Here is a 15,353-nt window from a genome sequence, read left to right as displayed (position 1 = left end):
TTTGGAACAAGAACTGTCTGAGGAATACTGAGCAGGCAATGAGTCCCATCAACAGTAGTTTGGTTGTACTTTGAAGTCACCTGATCAAATATTATTGTAGAGAAAGAAACATGGAAAAGATTTACTTATTCCAAAAGGCATGACTTTACTAATACAATATTGGATGTTGCTGTAAAGGGTGTGTGAAAATCACATAAAGAGCAAAACAGTTAAGGAATTCCTACTAAAGATCATATAATATCCACCAAATATGTGAAAAAAAATTACCTTCATGTCCTGCAAATGGATACTTTTGGATTGAGATCAATTCATTAAAGAGATAAATTATTTTAAAATAGTTTTCCAAAAACTGACCAGAGTAAAATAGGTGAATAAAGCTCATACCAAATGTGAACATATTATCATTTATAAGCATTTTACAAGAATTATTATACATCCCAATAGAAGGAATGCAAATAACCAATTTAAAGGATTGTCAATACTGCAAGAATTATAAATACTGTAAATAAGCACTTAACTGCAAACTAGATTATAAAAGAAAATAATAGACATTTTCCTATCAAATTAGTATCTTATGAAATTTTAAAATACTCCAATGCTGGTAGGGGGAAGGAGAACAGCCAGCCTCATATACCATTTATGTTAGTTTAATATCACCAGGCTTTAACATTTTCTTTGATCCAATAATTCTAGTTCTAGGAATCTAGTCTAAGAAAATAATATGAGGCAAAAAAGTTATGTATGCAAGGGTGTTAGTATAGAAATAGATTAAATGGTCCACTTTCAAAAGTATAATATATCTATTAGCATAATATACAAGTATTAAAACTATCTTTTAAAAAAATTCCAAATAAAATATCAATTATAATACATATAAAGCTGTAAATACAGTATAATTTTAATTTGTATAAAAATATGTATTTACATCAAAAAAGAGAATATATAAAAGTAAATGGTTATATCTTTTGAATTATTAAAACTAGAGAGTTTAATATTTGATTTTTAAAACTTATAACTCATTTACTTTCAAAAACTATTTGAAAATACTTTAAAAGCCCAGTTATAACAAGATGCAAAAGCATTAAAACAGGCAAAAAATGAAATCACTTAGGAAGAGAAATTCATATTTTTACCACAAAACATTTTCCTTTTTCTTATGAGAGAGAGATGTAGAAACAAAAATACATTATACTAAAAAAATTCAACACAGAGCTGGAAGAAGACACTAGACAATTTATTAAGAACTGAGGAACTTAATGTTTTTAATGCAAAAATGTAGAACACTTAAAAATGATTAAAATTATAGAGACAGAAGTTACTTGTGTTAGGGCTTCATAATCTTTTATGAAAAATACTTTATTATTACATTTTTAAAAAGTTTACCAAGGTCATGAGATCATAAGGAAACAGTGATGAATTCCACATGAGAAGAATCCAGGTGTCTTCTAACCATGCCTCCACCTGGGATCCCTCTCCATCTAAACATACCCAGATGGGCAAATGCACATGGCTCCTTAGGATCTAAGGAAGTGATTGTAGTCTTTTGTTGATGCTAGCTCGAGTTTCTTGGTATTTTATCTTTAAATGGTTTCTTGAATGAGCTGCATGTTAATTTTTCAACTTCTGAGAAACTATTAGTAAAATCTTGACGCCATCATCTACTTATATCTGAGTATTTTAAATAATGTATCTGCCAAGTGCTTAGCAGAATGCCTAGGACCTAGAAGCTACTTGATATATGTTGACTCTTTTCTGTAATATAATCTCCATCAATAAGAGTTTAATAATCTATAGTAATAATTATAAGCAAGGGCTATGTTTTACTTATCACTGTCTCATTCTTGACTTTGCCTTTAAAAACTGCACACTATGAAACAGTCAATCTTATTAATTTGCAAGGAGAATTGAGAGAATTAAGACTTACAATAGGCCTACACAGTGATAGAGATTCTGTCAGGAAAAAGGGTAAGCAACCCAAAGCATCTACTAGAGTCACGATAAAGAGCTAAGGCTTATGCCAGATACATCAGGAAAATTATAATAAAGAGTCAGTTTTGTTTGAAGTCATCAGAATTAATTTCAAATATCAACTGTCTCTCTTGTGCATTAGTGTCTCTCTCCACATTTGTGTCACTTAGATGTCATACTTACAAGAGAATAGGATGAGTGTTATATATCCACATTAAATAAATATTTCTAAGAATTACTTCATTATAATACTTTTTTAAATGATGTATATAAACTTAACTGTAAGAGCTAGTGTAGGAACCACCAATTATGGGTTCCATAGAGATTAAAATCCTAACTTAAAGATAACTATACAAACACCACAAATCAAGAAACAATTTCCCAAACACATCAAATAAAACTAAAATTCCACCTTAACATAAATCACTTTGTTCATTTTACTTACAAATTAACATTTTCCCGTTTTTCCCCCTTCATCTTGACTCCATCAACTATTAGCTGCGTATTACTGAATGAATTTTTATTAAGTGGCTCAAATCCATTGTGGGACAAAGTGAAATGATTAAGACAAAATACAAATAAATAGCAAAATAAATTTCATAGAAAATTTCTAGTTTAAATTATTTTTTAAAGTGGCTAAAATATGCTTTGAAGACACCTGTATGCCCATTCTCATTACATATGTTTTGTCTAATAACATTTCACTATTTCCATGCAGCACTAAACTTAAACAATCAGATTAGCCCTAAAGAACAGGCACAGGGCCTTAGACCTAGAGAGTATGACGACAAGGTTAAAGTGTAAATATTTCACTAAGAATTCAATAGTATTTCTTCATTAGAACTTCTGTTCTTTTATTTTGGGAATGGAGTAAAAGAGAAGGCAAGGGTGAAGGGTGGTAAAAGTAATATAGGAATAAAACTAATATAATTTTAATTATACTTATGAAGGACATTTTAGGTTTTTTCTAAAAGCATACATATGCTTTTTCACCTGAGAAAAACAAACTCATAAAACCTAACAATTTGTTAAGGTACAAAATGGAGGATTCATTATACTTACTGGAATTTATCAGGCACTTTCCCATTTGGCAAAATGGGAAAAAAGTGGTATAGGCAATAAAAATCATACCTAAGAGGGATGTCTCCTTGGCAAATGCTGCAGCAATAGCTGGGTCCAATGCAGGTTGTCCATCCCCAGATGGAAGATCAGGTCGAGTATAATCCCTACTTTTATCATTGTTGTATTTTACATTCAAATTCACAAGTTTGGAAAAATCAATCCTTAAGGTACAGCAAGCATTATAAATATTCTGACCATCTAGGGCCTGTAAAAGTGAATGAAGTGTATTAGCAATCTAAAATAAAGAATAAAAATTAGCAAAAGTATGATTTTGACAATAAAACTCAATTAATGAAAACCTGCACATAAAAGCTATCAGGAAAAGGGATTCAAATTTCATACACCATACTGTGCTGTTCCAGCTGTACATGTATTAGTTTCCACCTGAAACTATCTTCTTTAAATAAAAAATGCTACTTAAATCTAAACTACAACCAACTAAGAACCATGCTAATATTTTTAAGTATAAAAAATAAATAATTTAAAAAATTAGTAAGAGTCAAATATAGTCAGTCCTACTAAAGTAGTACCATACCAATATGCATAATAAAGTTAACTTTATATATATTTATTGCTGTATGACAGTACTTAATATGAATTGGTATAGTTTTCAAAGGTAATTGCTGTTTGATGCCACATTACATAGGGTTGCCTCACTATGGAGTATAATAGCAATTCCCATGAAACGGTGAAAAAACTAGTATCACTCTTAATTAACTTGAAGTGTTCGACCTGAGTCAGAATACCTTGATAAAATTAGCAAATTCAATGTACATTATACAGGAAAGTTTTAAAACAGAAGAGTGTCAGGTCTAGGCTTAAAAGCCTAGACTCAATTAGGTTATCTTGAGCAACTTAACCTCCCTGAATCTCAACTTCTTAATCTGGAAAACAGAGATGATAATGGCTGCTATGATTCCTCACAGAGTTATTAAGACTAAATAAAAGATCATATATACGAAAGTATGCTGTGCATTATATGGGACTATGCTGCTGTTATGATTATCTTGTTTTTTTCCTGCTCCTGTGTAATTACAATTTCTAGTACATTTAGGTAACTGGGGACAAACTAGAGAATGGGGAAATATATTGTTAATTTTTCAGAAGAATAAACACATCCTGCTATGGATAAAATAAACCTCTATAGTTACTTAAATATATAAAGCATTTAATTCAAATATTCTTACTCTCTGGAAATATAAAACCTTTTTCCTTAATATACAAAATTAAGTTTTATGTGACTATATTTACCAATCTAAAAACTAACCTAAAAAATAATTCAACATAGTTTATCCACTTCAATACAGTACTGGTAAAAACTCTCTTCATACACATCAGGGTCTGAATTACATTTAGGTTAGGCAAAGCACTTAACATCACATAAAAGTGGAAGCCAAGTATCAATTTTATCAGCCAGAATAAAATAACTATTAATTCCGTACCCTGCTGTAAAGGCAAACAAAGCCTTTATTTGTAAAGGGTAAATAGGTATTAATTTACTCATGTAGCATTCTTATAGGGAAAATACGAGAAAAGTAATAGAATTCATGTTTCTATACAGCATACGATTATCAAAAGATGAGTAGCATAATTGACTCTTAGGTGACCACTTCACTATTATCAAAGAAAGAATGATATCTTATGAGAAACAATATGGCTTCGAACCATACTATTTATGTTAATGCTAAAAGTACAGTACTGATAACAAAATTACCAAATTCTCACTAAGTAAACTTTTTTAGGGGCTGAGTTCTTCCCAAGCAATACTGAAGCAGACTGCCAAATTATCTACAATGAATATGCCAATCGTGAGAAAGCCCTCCAGAAATGGATATTTCCCCTTTCAACATTTTAAAAAACATTTTTATGTAGATGGGAGACACACAAGTATGCTTAAGGTATAAGAGCTAGAGAAATAAGCAAACAAGATGTACATTAAAACCACCTGTTAGCAAAAGAGAGAAACCAAAGCTGAGGATGCACGAAAACAGGAATCCAGGCATTTTTAACAGCCAGCTAAAGTAAGGAGACCACAATAAGGTAAGGAATAAAAATCAAATTAAAGTATATATGCAAGTTCAATTCATGCTCATATATTTGTAAAATCCAGAAAATAACAGTAGCACACAAACCAGTCCAGTGGTTCAGCAATCAGGAATGCAGTAATCTTGCTGGCGCAAAGATTTCTGACAGTAAAAGCTCAAGATAATTTGCAGAAAGACCTTTTAAATGTGCCTACTCACAGTGGAAATTTAGACAGTAAGCAAAAACAATCAGGAAAAATATTTTCATGTAAATTTAAAGTCTATAGCTAAAACATGATAATCAAAACACATGAAAGATATAAGACATAAAGTAGATAGTTAAAACAGCATAATGAAACATTGAATACGGACTGAAAATACGAAAAGCCACAATAAAACTTTTCCATTTTATCTCAATGTTTACTTTCTATTTAAATAACTTAATTTTTTGAAGAGATTGTTAGGGATCAGATTTAACAGATGTTCAGAGAAACTTATGCCTGAAAAGGCAATCATAGTAAGATTAGATTATATAACCTGAGAACCAGTGAGTACCAACACACTAGAGAGAAAGGCTATCTGAAAGGTAGATTGAAAAAATGTCTACCTTACAGATAGTGTGCATTATGATAAATTATTCACCTCTAAAAATCTTAATATCCCCTTGTAACAGAGGAAGGAAAACCTGTTCTGCTTACATTATAAAGCAGTGGTCAGAAAAAAAAAACGGGATTATAGCACTTTGTAAACTATTACAATTGTATTATTACTTACACAGCCTTTCTGCTACCTAAAGCTATTTTTGCTTCCCAAATGAGATTCTGAGGATAGAAATGCAATGAAACAGAAATAAAAAATGTTCTGGGTTCCACAGAAGTAATCTATATCTGAAGGAAGCACTAAAGTATTAGAGACCATAATTAGTCTGAAAGTAAAAGAAAGACTGAAAAGGAGAAAAACAGGTAAGACAAATGTAAGTAAAGACAGTTGATTTAATGGTTTCCTAATAATGGTTTAATAATGAATTTTTAATGGCTTAATAATGGAATAATGATAATGAGATATATGGCACAAAAAGTTAAAAAGATAGAGCAAAGTAGATTTAAATAAGATATACAAACAGAGGATTAAAGCATTTGGAAGTAAAGATGTGCTATGCAGTTTTCAACGGTAGCCATGACATGGGAAAATTTTACTTCTTTTAATTGTCTCTCACCCTTCATACATAAGAAAAAAGACAAATGATGGGAATAAAAAGTAGACTAGGAATCTACTCAGAAAATCTGCTTTCTAAATACCTTTAAAAAGAATATATGATATAGTCCTAAATATAAACTGAGCCACATCACAGCATCTGAGCCACATCTGTATTGATATATTTCAGCCAAACTATCTTAAAAACCAAATTTATTATTTTAAAACTTCCTCTGGAAGCCAACTAAAATCTTATACACATATGCATGCACAATATAATCCTGCTGTCTTCTTAAGAGCACAAAACTTTCATTGTACCTACACCAAACAGAAATGTAAACTTTATGCAAGTCTATGTTATGGATAACTACAGCTATCATTAGTTTAAAAATAAACATTTCTTTTTTATGAAAAATACTATGGTTTCCTAATATTATTTTAATGTCACCAATTTCTACCATCTATAATGCTATACCATATACTAAATTATGACAGGATTAATAAAATCAGCTATACTGACATATTAATATATAAAAAAATATATATCTAAATGAAAAAAATACCACTATGGCAAAAGAAGCTCTAGACTTACTAATTTTGCTTGTTGAGCATTTACTGGATCACCATACTGAAGCAAAGCTTGAAATTGGTTATTTTTTGTAAATGTGATTATCTTCAATACAGCACCAAATTTAGAAAATATCTGTTAAAACATTAAAATCAAAACATTATTTATCTACTATATTATTATTTCTCTAATTTATAGGTAAGTATGCAAATTAAATTAAACTTACTTGGTGAAGAACATCAAGTGTTACAGGGTAGTACATATTGTCAATAATTATTCTAAGTACTGGACTCTGAGCTGGAGTCACTGCACTCTCACTAACTGTGGTGCCACTAAGAGGAGTGTTTGCTGTCTGGACAGCTGTCACAGCTTGAAGAACTGCTTGAGCACGCTGAAAATTAAGATTAAGTAGTTTAGAAACACACCCATTATTATCACATACTTTGCTACATACTTACTACACTATTATTCACTTCTTTTCTAGAACATACATAGATTAAACAAAATTTAATGCCCACTCAATAAATATTTTTGAGTACCTGCTATGAGGTAGGTATTGTCTGTTCATAATTCAAATATTCTACTAGTGTTAATTTAAAAAAATTATCAGGTTTTGGGATCAACGTTCAACAGGCAAAAACAGGCAATGTAATTTATTCTCAAAAGAACAAAATTTAGTTTGGCAGACGTACATAACCAGGAAATGTTTTAAATAGAAACTTGTAGAGAACAATAAAACTTTAATTAATCTAATATTATTCACTACAGAAAACAGTTACATGGTAAATCTCAACAAGGAGATTACTGGATTATTCAAAAGTCCTCCTATAAAGCTTATTACTTCTAATATAATCTTTAAAAAGGAATCTTAGGATACAAATAAGTCTTTCTGAATACTATTATTAACTTCTGACACCAAACTTTTTAGAACAAAGACTGATGTGTACTTTGTACAAAACCAGAACATTTTCAGGAAAACTTTCTTAATATGAAGGATATTTCCCATAAATTTCATGGTATCAAATATATCATTAATTGTAAAATGCACTATTATTTTATGTGTGACTAAGATATTGCCAATTAAACTCTGATGGATCAACCGCTGTACGATACATCTTGATTTACGAGATTTTAAAATGTGAAAAATAAACATATAAAATTAAATAAATACAGTATTTTTAGGAAATCTGTCAAGCAAATCAAATATTAAATGCTCTAGAAGAAAGCTTTTATCACTATTATGCCTTTATTATTATTGTGACATGTTCTCTGATAAGAAAATAATTTCTACCTTATCTGGGATCAGAAAACATACATAAAATAGTTAAATATAACAATGACAAATACCTCTACATTGCTTTAATAAGTTTGAAAAACCTATATTAGCAGAAAAATAGGAATAACAACTACACAGTGATAAATAAAAGGGAAAGAGAATACAAAAGAATTAGGGCATTTATGGGAATAAACAATAACAGCCATTTTACTGAAATATTATATAACCAGGGATCACATAGCTTGAGACTCAGAGTCCACATATTCATCTAGAAAAACATCATTTAAATGCTATTAAAATAATAACCTGAAGTGACTGTGACTCGTTAATTTAAACCCAACATTCTGAAACATGACAGTTAATAGACACTTTTATACTACTATGGAAAAAGTTATTAACAAAATAGGTAAAATCAAATTTCTAGAGCAACATTTACCTATTTAAATGTTTGGATATATTTAAATAAAATATTTTAACTAGCTCATTGCAGTTTTACTTTCTTCATTATTGAACATGTTCTTACAAATATATTATCTATATAAGAAGTATGAACTATCACAAGTAGAAAAACACTAACATCTACTATTTCAAATAACAAAAATATGTGTTTTTAAAATAGGAATCATCTGATCACAGCAACTCTGTCACTCAGTCTTTCCCTTACCAAACCCTCACTAGTATTATCTTGGGTATCTTTCCAGAAATACCATCTACATATACAAGCATACATGTATGTATCTATTATGTACTTTTTTTTGTACGATTGTTCTCCATCTTCCTTTTTTAGCTTAATTATGTGCTCCATATCAGTAACAAATGACTTCATACATGTCTTTTTCTAATTCATGGATTACAGTTGGCTTGCCAACCTAAATTTTAATTAACCTATCAAAATATTGCTCATACACAGTAAAGGACACAAATCCTAAGTGTATAGAACTCAATAAAATATCACAAAGTGGACATCTCTGTGAAATAACTACCCAAATAAAAACATTATCAATACTCCAGAAGCCAAATTCATGCTTCCTCCAAGTTATATAAATGGAATCCTATCAGATTCTATCATACCTTCTACTTTGGTCTAGCTTCTTTCAATAATCATTTTTTTTTTTTTTTTTTTTTTGAGACAGAGTCTCGCTTTGTTGCCCAGGCTAGAGTGAATGCCGTGGCGTCAGCCTAGCTCACAGCAACCTCAAACTCCTGGGCTCGAGTGATCCTTCTGCCTCAGCCTCCCGGGTAGCTGGGACTACAGGCATGCGCCACCATGCCCGGCTAATTTTTTTATATATATATATATCAGTTGGCCAATTAATTTCTTTCTATTTATAGTAGAGACGGGGTCTTGCTCTTGCTCAGGCTGGTTTTGAACTCCTGACCTTGAGCAATCCGCCCGCCTCGGCCTCCCAAGAGCTAGGATTACAGGCGTGAGCCACAGCGCCCGGCCTCAATAATCATTTTATGAGGCACACACATATATCACAGGTACCACTCACTTGTTCATTCCTATTGCCATACAGTATTTCACTGAATGAATATACCACAAAATATTCTACGGCTCCTAAACATTTGGATCATTTCCAGCTTTGAACTACTACTATAGTGTTTCAAAAACTACCTCATATATATCTTTTGATATGCATACACACACAACACGTGCGTGCGCACGTTTTCTCAGCATGTAACTAAGAAGTAGATAATTGCTAAGTCAAAGAACACATATATGCTCAACTTTAGTAGATATTTCAAGTTTTCAAAAATGGTTCTACCAATTACATGCCTATCACTTATATATGAGAATTCAAGTTTCTTTACACTGTCACCAATATTTGATGCTACTTCTCTTTTTAGTCAGTATGGTATATATGCATGGTAGTAACCCCTTGTGATTTTAATTTGCATTTAAGGACCTCAATCCAACTCTAATCCACTCTTTGTGTATCAGGATGGCTTTCTAAAGGAAAAAATAGCTGAAGGAAGACCTAAAGATATTTAGCAACTAGCTATGTAAGGTGGGGGGGTGGAAGAGTGACGCAACGGCAGGCAGGCAAGCCACAATATTCCACATGTGAGAACACAGTGACATAATGGCAGCAAAAGACTGAAATCAAGAGAAAGCATGCCAAGTTTGAGGATCCACCATTACTTTTGGGACAGAAGCACAAGCAAATAGGGCAGGACTAGCCATAAGACAAAAAACAGATATAGTAGTGATCTGAGAAAGGGCCTTTATCCTGAACATAAAAAGGACCTACAGCAGGGAGATAACTTAGATTTCAGAAAGATATATACTGGCTGCAGTAGGGGAAAAGAATTCAAGAGGGAAAATTAAGAAAGCAGATTAGTAAGAGAACTGTTGTAATAACAGAGCCAAGAGAGTTGACTATGCAAGACAAACAGAGTAGGAGAGATAAAGACAACTAGGCAGATAATTAAGGTGAGTAAACTGATAGATCTTGGGGATTTTATGAAAGGTTGTGGAAGAATTCATGGTTAACACACATATTCATTTGCCACTCTTTTGTTATGAAATCCTATTAAAATGCCTATAAGTGAATGAATATAAAATGAAATAAACAAAAACACTGAAAAGAGCAAAGGTCACCATTAGTTGAAAATAATTTTATCAGATTTTTAGAACACAGAAAATGAATGGAACCAGAGACAGAAGACACAGTGAATACATAGCCAACAGGGGTTACACTGGTTTAACACAGGAACCAGACCGGAAATTAGCAGGTTCACAGAAGGGAGAGGGAGAAAACAAAAGGATAAATGGAAAGTGTAGCTAATGAAAAAAAAAGTTAAATGCCTCTTCGCCATCACCTCTAGATCAACTTGCCCCTTAACCATTAAAAAAACAAAAATAACAATTAAAAAGCCCTACCTCAAAGGAACCAGAAATTCTACAGTGAGTTTCTTGGTCAGGAAGAAAGGCCTCTTTGGCATTTGGGGGTGGGTGGGGCTGGGGGTGGATATACCAGCTTACTATCCAATTCATTACTTTATGCTAGAGGAATGCATGCAAGTCCAATAAACCCTAATTGTCCATTATGAAATATGAACAGACAAAATAAGGGGAAAGGAGAGTGAGAACAAGACAAACACAAAAGCTAACACTGAAGAAAATATAATTCATCATGAGGTATTTTTAAAATACTATAATTAGTATCCTCAGAGAACTGTGAAGTCCCTAAGATATGACGAAAAACAATGTAAAAAGGATTATCAAAGAAGACTGAAGGGCTTTTGAAAATTAAAAATATGATTACAAAAATTTTTTCTCCAACAGAAACAACTTTTACTTTGATTATTCCTTCTGTCTGAAATAAATGGCTTGCTTATTCCTTCATCCCTTTGAAGTTCATTATTCAAATATCCCTTCTCAATGGGACTTGCACTGGTCATCCTATTTAAAATTACAAGTCCCCCTCTCACACAGACATCTATCTATAGATGCACTATCTTTATTCTCAACATGTTCCTTTCACTTAACCTTTTAAAATGAAAATGTGTTCATAAATTACGTTAATAAAAATAATAAATAAAATTGGGATATCAAACGCCATTTTAAGAGGGCACTGTGCTAAGTGAAATAAGCCAGGCATAGAGAGACAAATACTACATGATCTCACTTATACATAGAACCTAAAAAAAGTTGAATTCATATTAATTAATTCGTTCTGGTTCCTAGAGGCTAGGAACAGGGAGGGAGGAGCAGACACGGAAAGCTCTATCTTTTAGGCAAAAATTTACAAGCTTATTTTTCATAAATTATCAAAATGATTTCAAGTCACTTTTTATAAAGAGACAAAAATCTAAAAGAAATTACTTTCCATTAAATTTTCATTAAGACAGTTTATATTTTACTGAAACAGAAAGACATAATTAGTATAAAAATGATATTAAAAGAGCTAAAAATCTTCAGACAATTATAGTAGTCCTACTATATGTCTGAAAACATTCTTATCTTATTTTTAATATATTAATTTTAAATATCTTTCACACTGTATTTTTAAAACATCAATACATTCCTATATTTTTCATCCATAAGATGTTTTCTCCAGGAAAATCAATTAACACATCTTCAAAAGAATTTTTCCATAAGAAATTAAGACCTCTAATGAGTCAAATAACCAAAGGCACTGAATGTTGTACCTTAAAGTCCAACCAAGTAGAAGAATTATATAAATCATTCATGCTAGTAAGTCCTACCTCTTAAATACTTTTGACACAAAAATTTTAACTTGCAATAAGAAAAAGAACATTTTTGACCAGGGCTTTAAAGGAATTCAAAATTCCATGATATGTAATACTTAGGGACAATCTATATGAAAATATCATAAAAATAAGAAAATGCCTACATAAACATTTTCTGAGTGGTTAAACATTTTATTTCCCATTACTATGTTTATAAGATTCTTAATATATTCTAGGCCATTTTAATAATGTACCTACACATACTCACTTGGTTTAATGTATTATCTGTCTTTAGCTCTTTGTGATTGGAATACTGGATATAAATCGGTTGGTTACGAAGATGAGGTGTCACAGCAGAATAGTAATTAACCATAGTAATAGCTGCTTCCTCTGTTGCTAGTTCCAAAAATGCCTGAAAAATAATAAAAATTATAATATACATTAAATTCAAATAAATTTCATTATCTGTGTAATCTATTACACAGATATTTAAGTTTAAGCTGACTTAAAAAATCAATTATCTAGAATATAACCTTTCAAGTTACATTTAAATGTTCTGATAAGTAGAATTAAAAATCTCTTATTGAAGTTTTGGTATATAATTAAACCTAACCTCAGAAGACAATTGAGTACCTGGTACTTCTGCCTTCCACCTATGATCTTCCACATCCTACAAAAATCTATTTCCCCCAACAAAAGCTAGATAAAATGTAGCATCAGAATTTTACTACTTTTACCCTAGAGAATATGAGATCTCAAAAGTCATTCGATAAGCAGTATAATTATATACAAAGAAAAAAATTAAAAATTAAATGTCAGATTAACTATAATTACAGGAATGTTATTAAACTTTATTAAATTCTTTTAAATGATAGCATTAAAAATTTTTTAAATAAAATTTCATATTTAATATACCTTGGCCCTAATGATATAGTTACACCTATTAAAAGAAGAATATCCAGAATTACTCCTTAATTTCTGCTAATGCTACCAGATATCATTACTGATTTCTGATATCACAAAGAACAGAGCCTCAATAAAAGAAATACTTAATTTGTATATCCCACAGTTTCATTATAACAAGTCCTTGTTAAATTTAGAATACTGTTCCGATAGAGGCATAAAGTGAATTCAAAAGCAAAATCTCAACACTATGGTGACTCATTCAGTATGGCTATCTAGCATTAGTTTCCCACAGACATCTCCCAAGAAAAGTTTAAGTAAGACTTCTGTTACATTCTTCCAGAAAATTAACCCATTTTCCACCCTTTTATTAAGGGTGACACTTAATTCATACCTGTTGGGTTAATTAGGTTAAAGTTTGGAGTTTAACATTTCATAAATCCTAAAAGAACTGTACCTGATTTTTTCCTTTCAGCATAAGGATGTTGGTCACCTTACCAAAAGGTAAGCCTAAAGCAATAACTTCAGTTTCTGTCACTTCTCCAGGTAATTTTCGAATATGAAGTACACGAGAAGGTGCACCATCCATTTTATCTTCTCCTTTAAATTTTTTACTATCATTACCATTGGCTGAAAGACATTAAAAAAAAATCTATATATTAACAATGAAAGAATATAGTAATTTTCCTTATTTGTGTAAAAAACTACAAAACAAATTTTTAAAAAACCTTAAAAACATACCTGGGTATACCTGAATAATTCCTAAAAATTAAAAAAACTGAGCTTTCAAAGGAATAAAGAAAATCATATCCATCACTTATTACTGAATGAGTATCAATTAGTTAAGACTGTCATTAAATGTTTATGAACAGTATATGTAAAGAGCAGTGATAAGCCAAAACATTAAAATGCAATCTCAAAGAAACTGTACAATGACTAAAGAATACAATTACAGCTATGTACCACACAATTACATTTTGGTCAACAATGGGCCACATATACAATGGTAATGCCACAGGATTATGTTTTTACTGTACCTTTTCTATATCTAGATATTGTTAAAATACATACATACTTAACACTGTGTTACAACTGCCTTTAGTATTCAGTAGTTAACATGCCATAAAGGTTTGTAGCCTAGGCACAATAGACTACACCACATCACCTAAGTATGCACTAAGCTATACCATCTAGGTTTGTGTAAGCACATTCTATGATGTTTGCACAACGACAAAATCTCCTAACAAAAAACATTTCTCAGAACATAACCTCATCATTAAGTGAAGCATGACTGTATCCTGCAATTTAATCATCTTATGACAGACTAACAGAAATACCAAAAGAAAAAAATGAAAAAATTGAGTTGGCAAAAAATACAAAGATTATAATTTTACCCCAAAAAGTTATAAATTATTCAATTTCAAAAATGTTGTACTCAAAAGTGGGATCAAAGAAAGCAATACTATAAAAATGATTATGTAGTCAGTCCACATTATGGTTTATCTACACTGAGCCTTTCCTAATATGTTAATATTACTGCTTAATCTATCTACTTCAATATTTTGTGCTATTAACATCAATATACTATGAATCACTCATGAAATTAATTACCTTATTCTGTTACCCTGAGCTCTAAAGTAAACTAATATATTTCAATCAACAAATTAGTTACCTGCCTTCATTCCAAACCTTCACTAAAAGCAAAAATATTAAAGATGCCTATAAAATAGGTGGTGTTTTATGTAGAATTGTTTAAAGAACTTATAGTCTATTCACTACGTCAGATTAATGGATCTTAATCTTCTATGAACTCAAGCATATTTCTGAGACTCTAACTAAAATGAAGGATCCTTAAACATTCAGAAATATACATAGATACTCCATTTTGAATAAAATCTTAGGTACTTTATAGTACTTGCCAAAACATTCAATGTAATCTACAAACAATATAGTGTGTATATTCAACAATATCTATAAAACTCTAAGATCATCTTGATCTTCTTTATGTATTTTCAAAATTCATTCACTCATAAATTCTTTAAACATTTATTGAGTATCAAGGATATGCCTAGAACTGTTTTTAAGATCTGGAGATAAA

The 15,353-nt window shown here is 30.9% G+C and overlaps 1 protein-coding gene across 4 annotated transcripts in view; it reads right to left on the bottom strand.

Annotated features, from left to right (window-relative positions):
• PTBP2 (polypyrimidine tract binding protein 2) overlaps positions 1–15,353 on the bottom strand; it is a 76,602-nt gene that overhangs the window by 24,431 nt on the left and 36,818 nt on the right. For all 4 annotated transcript variants that reach the window (XM_012791007.2, XM_012791009.2, XM_012791010.2 and 1 more), the window contains exons 4-8: positions 13,713–13,885; positions 12,621–12,764; positions 7,103–7,267; positions 6,901–7,011; positions 3,100–3,295 (exon numbers count right to left, since the gene is read on the bottom strand). In XM_012791007.2, coding sequence (XP_012646461.1) covers positions 3,100–3,295; positions 6,901–7,011; positions 7,103–7,267; positions 12,621–12,764; positions 13,713–13,885 — 789 coding nt within the window. The remainder of the gene's footprint in view (positions 1–3,099; positions 3,296–6,900; positions 7,012–7,102; positions 7,268–12,620; positions 12,765–13,712; positions 13,886–15,353) is intronic.

The sequence above is a fragment of the Microcebus murinus genome, chromosome 2 (assembly GCF_040939455.1).
Source record: "Microcebus murinus isolate Inina chromosome 2, M.murinus_Inina_mat1.0, whole genome shotgun sequence".
NCBI lineage: Eukaryota > Metazoa > Chordata > Mammalia > Primates > Cheirogaleidae > Microcebus > Microcebus murinus.
Note: the sequence above shows the minus strand (reverse complement) of the source record. Positions and strands in the feature narration are given on the sequence as shown.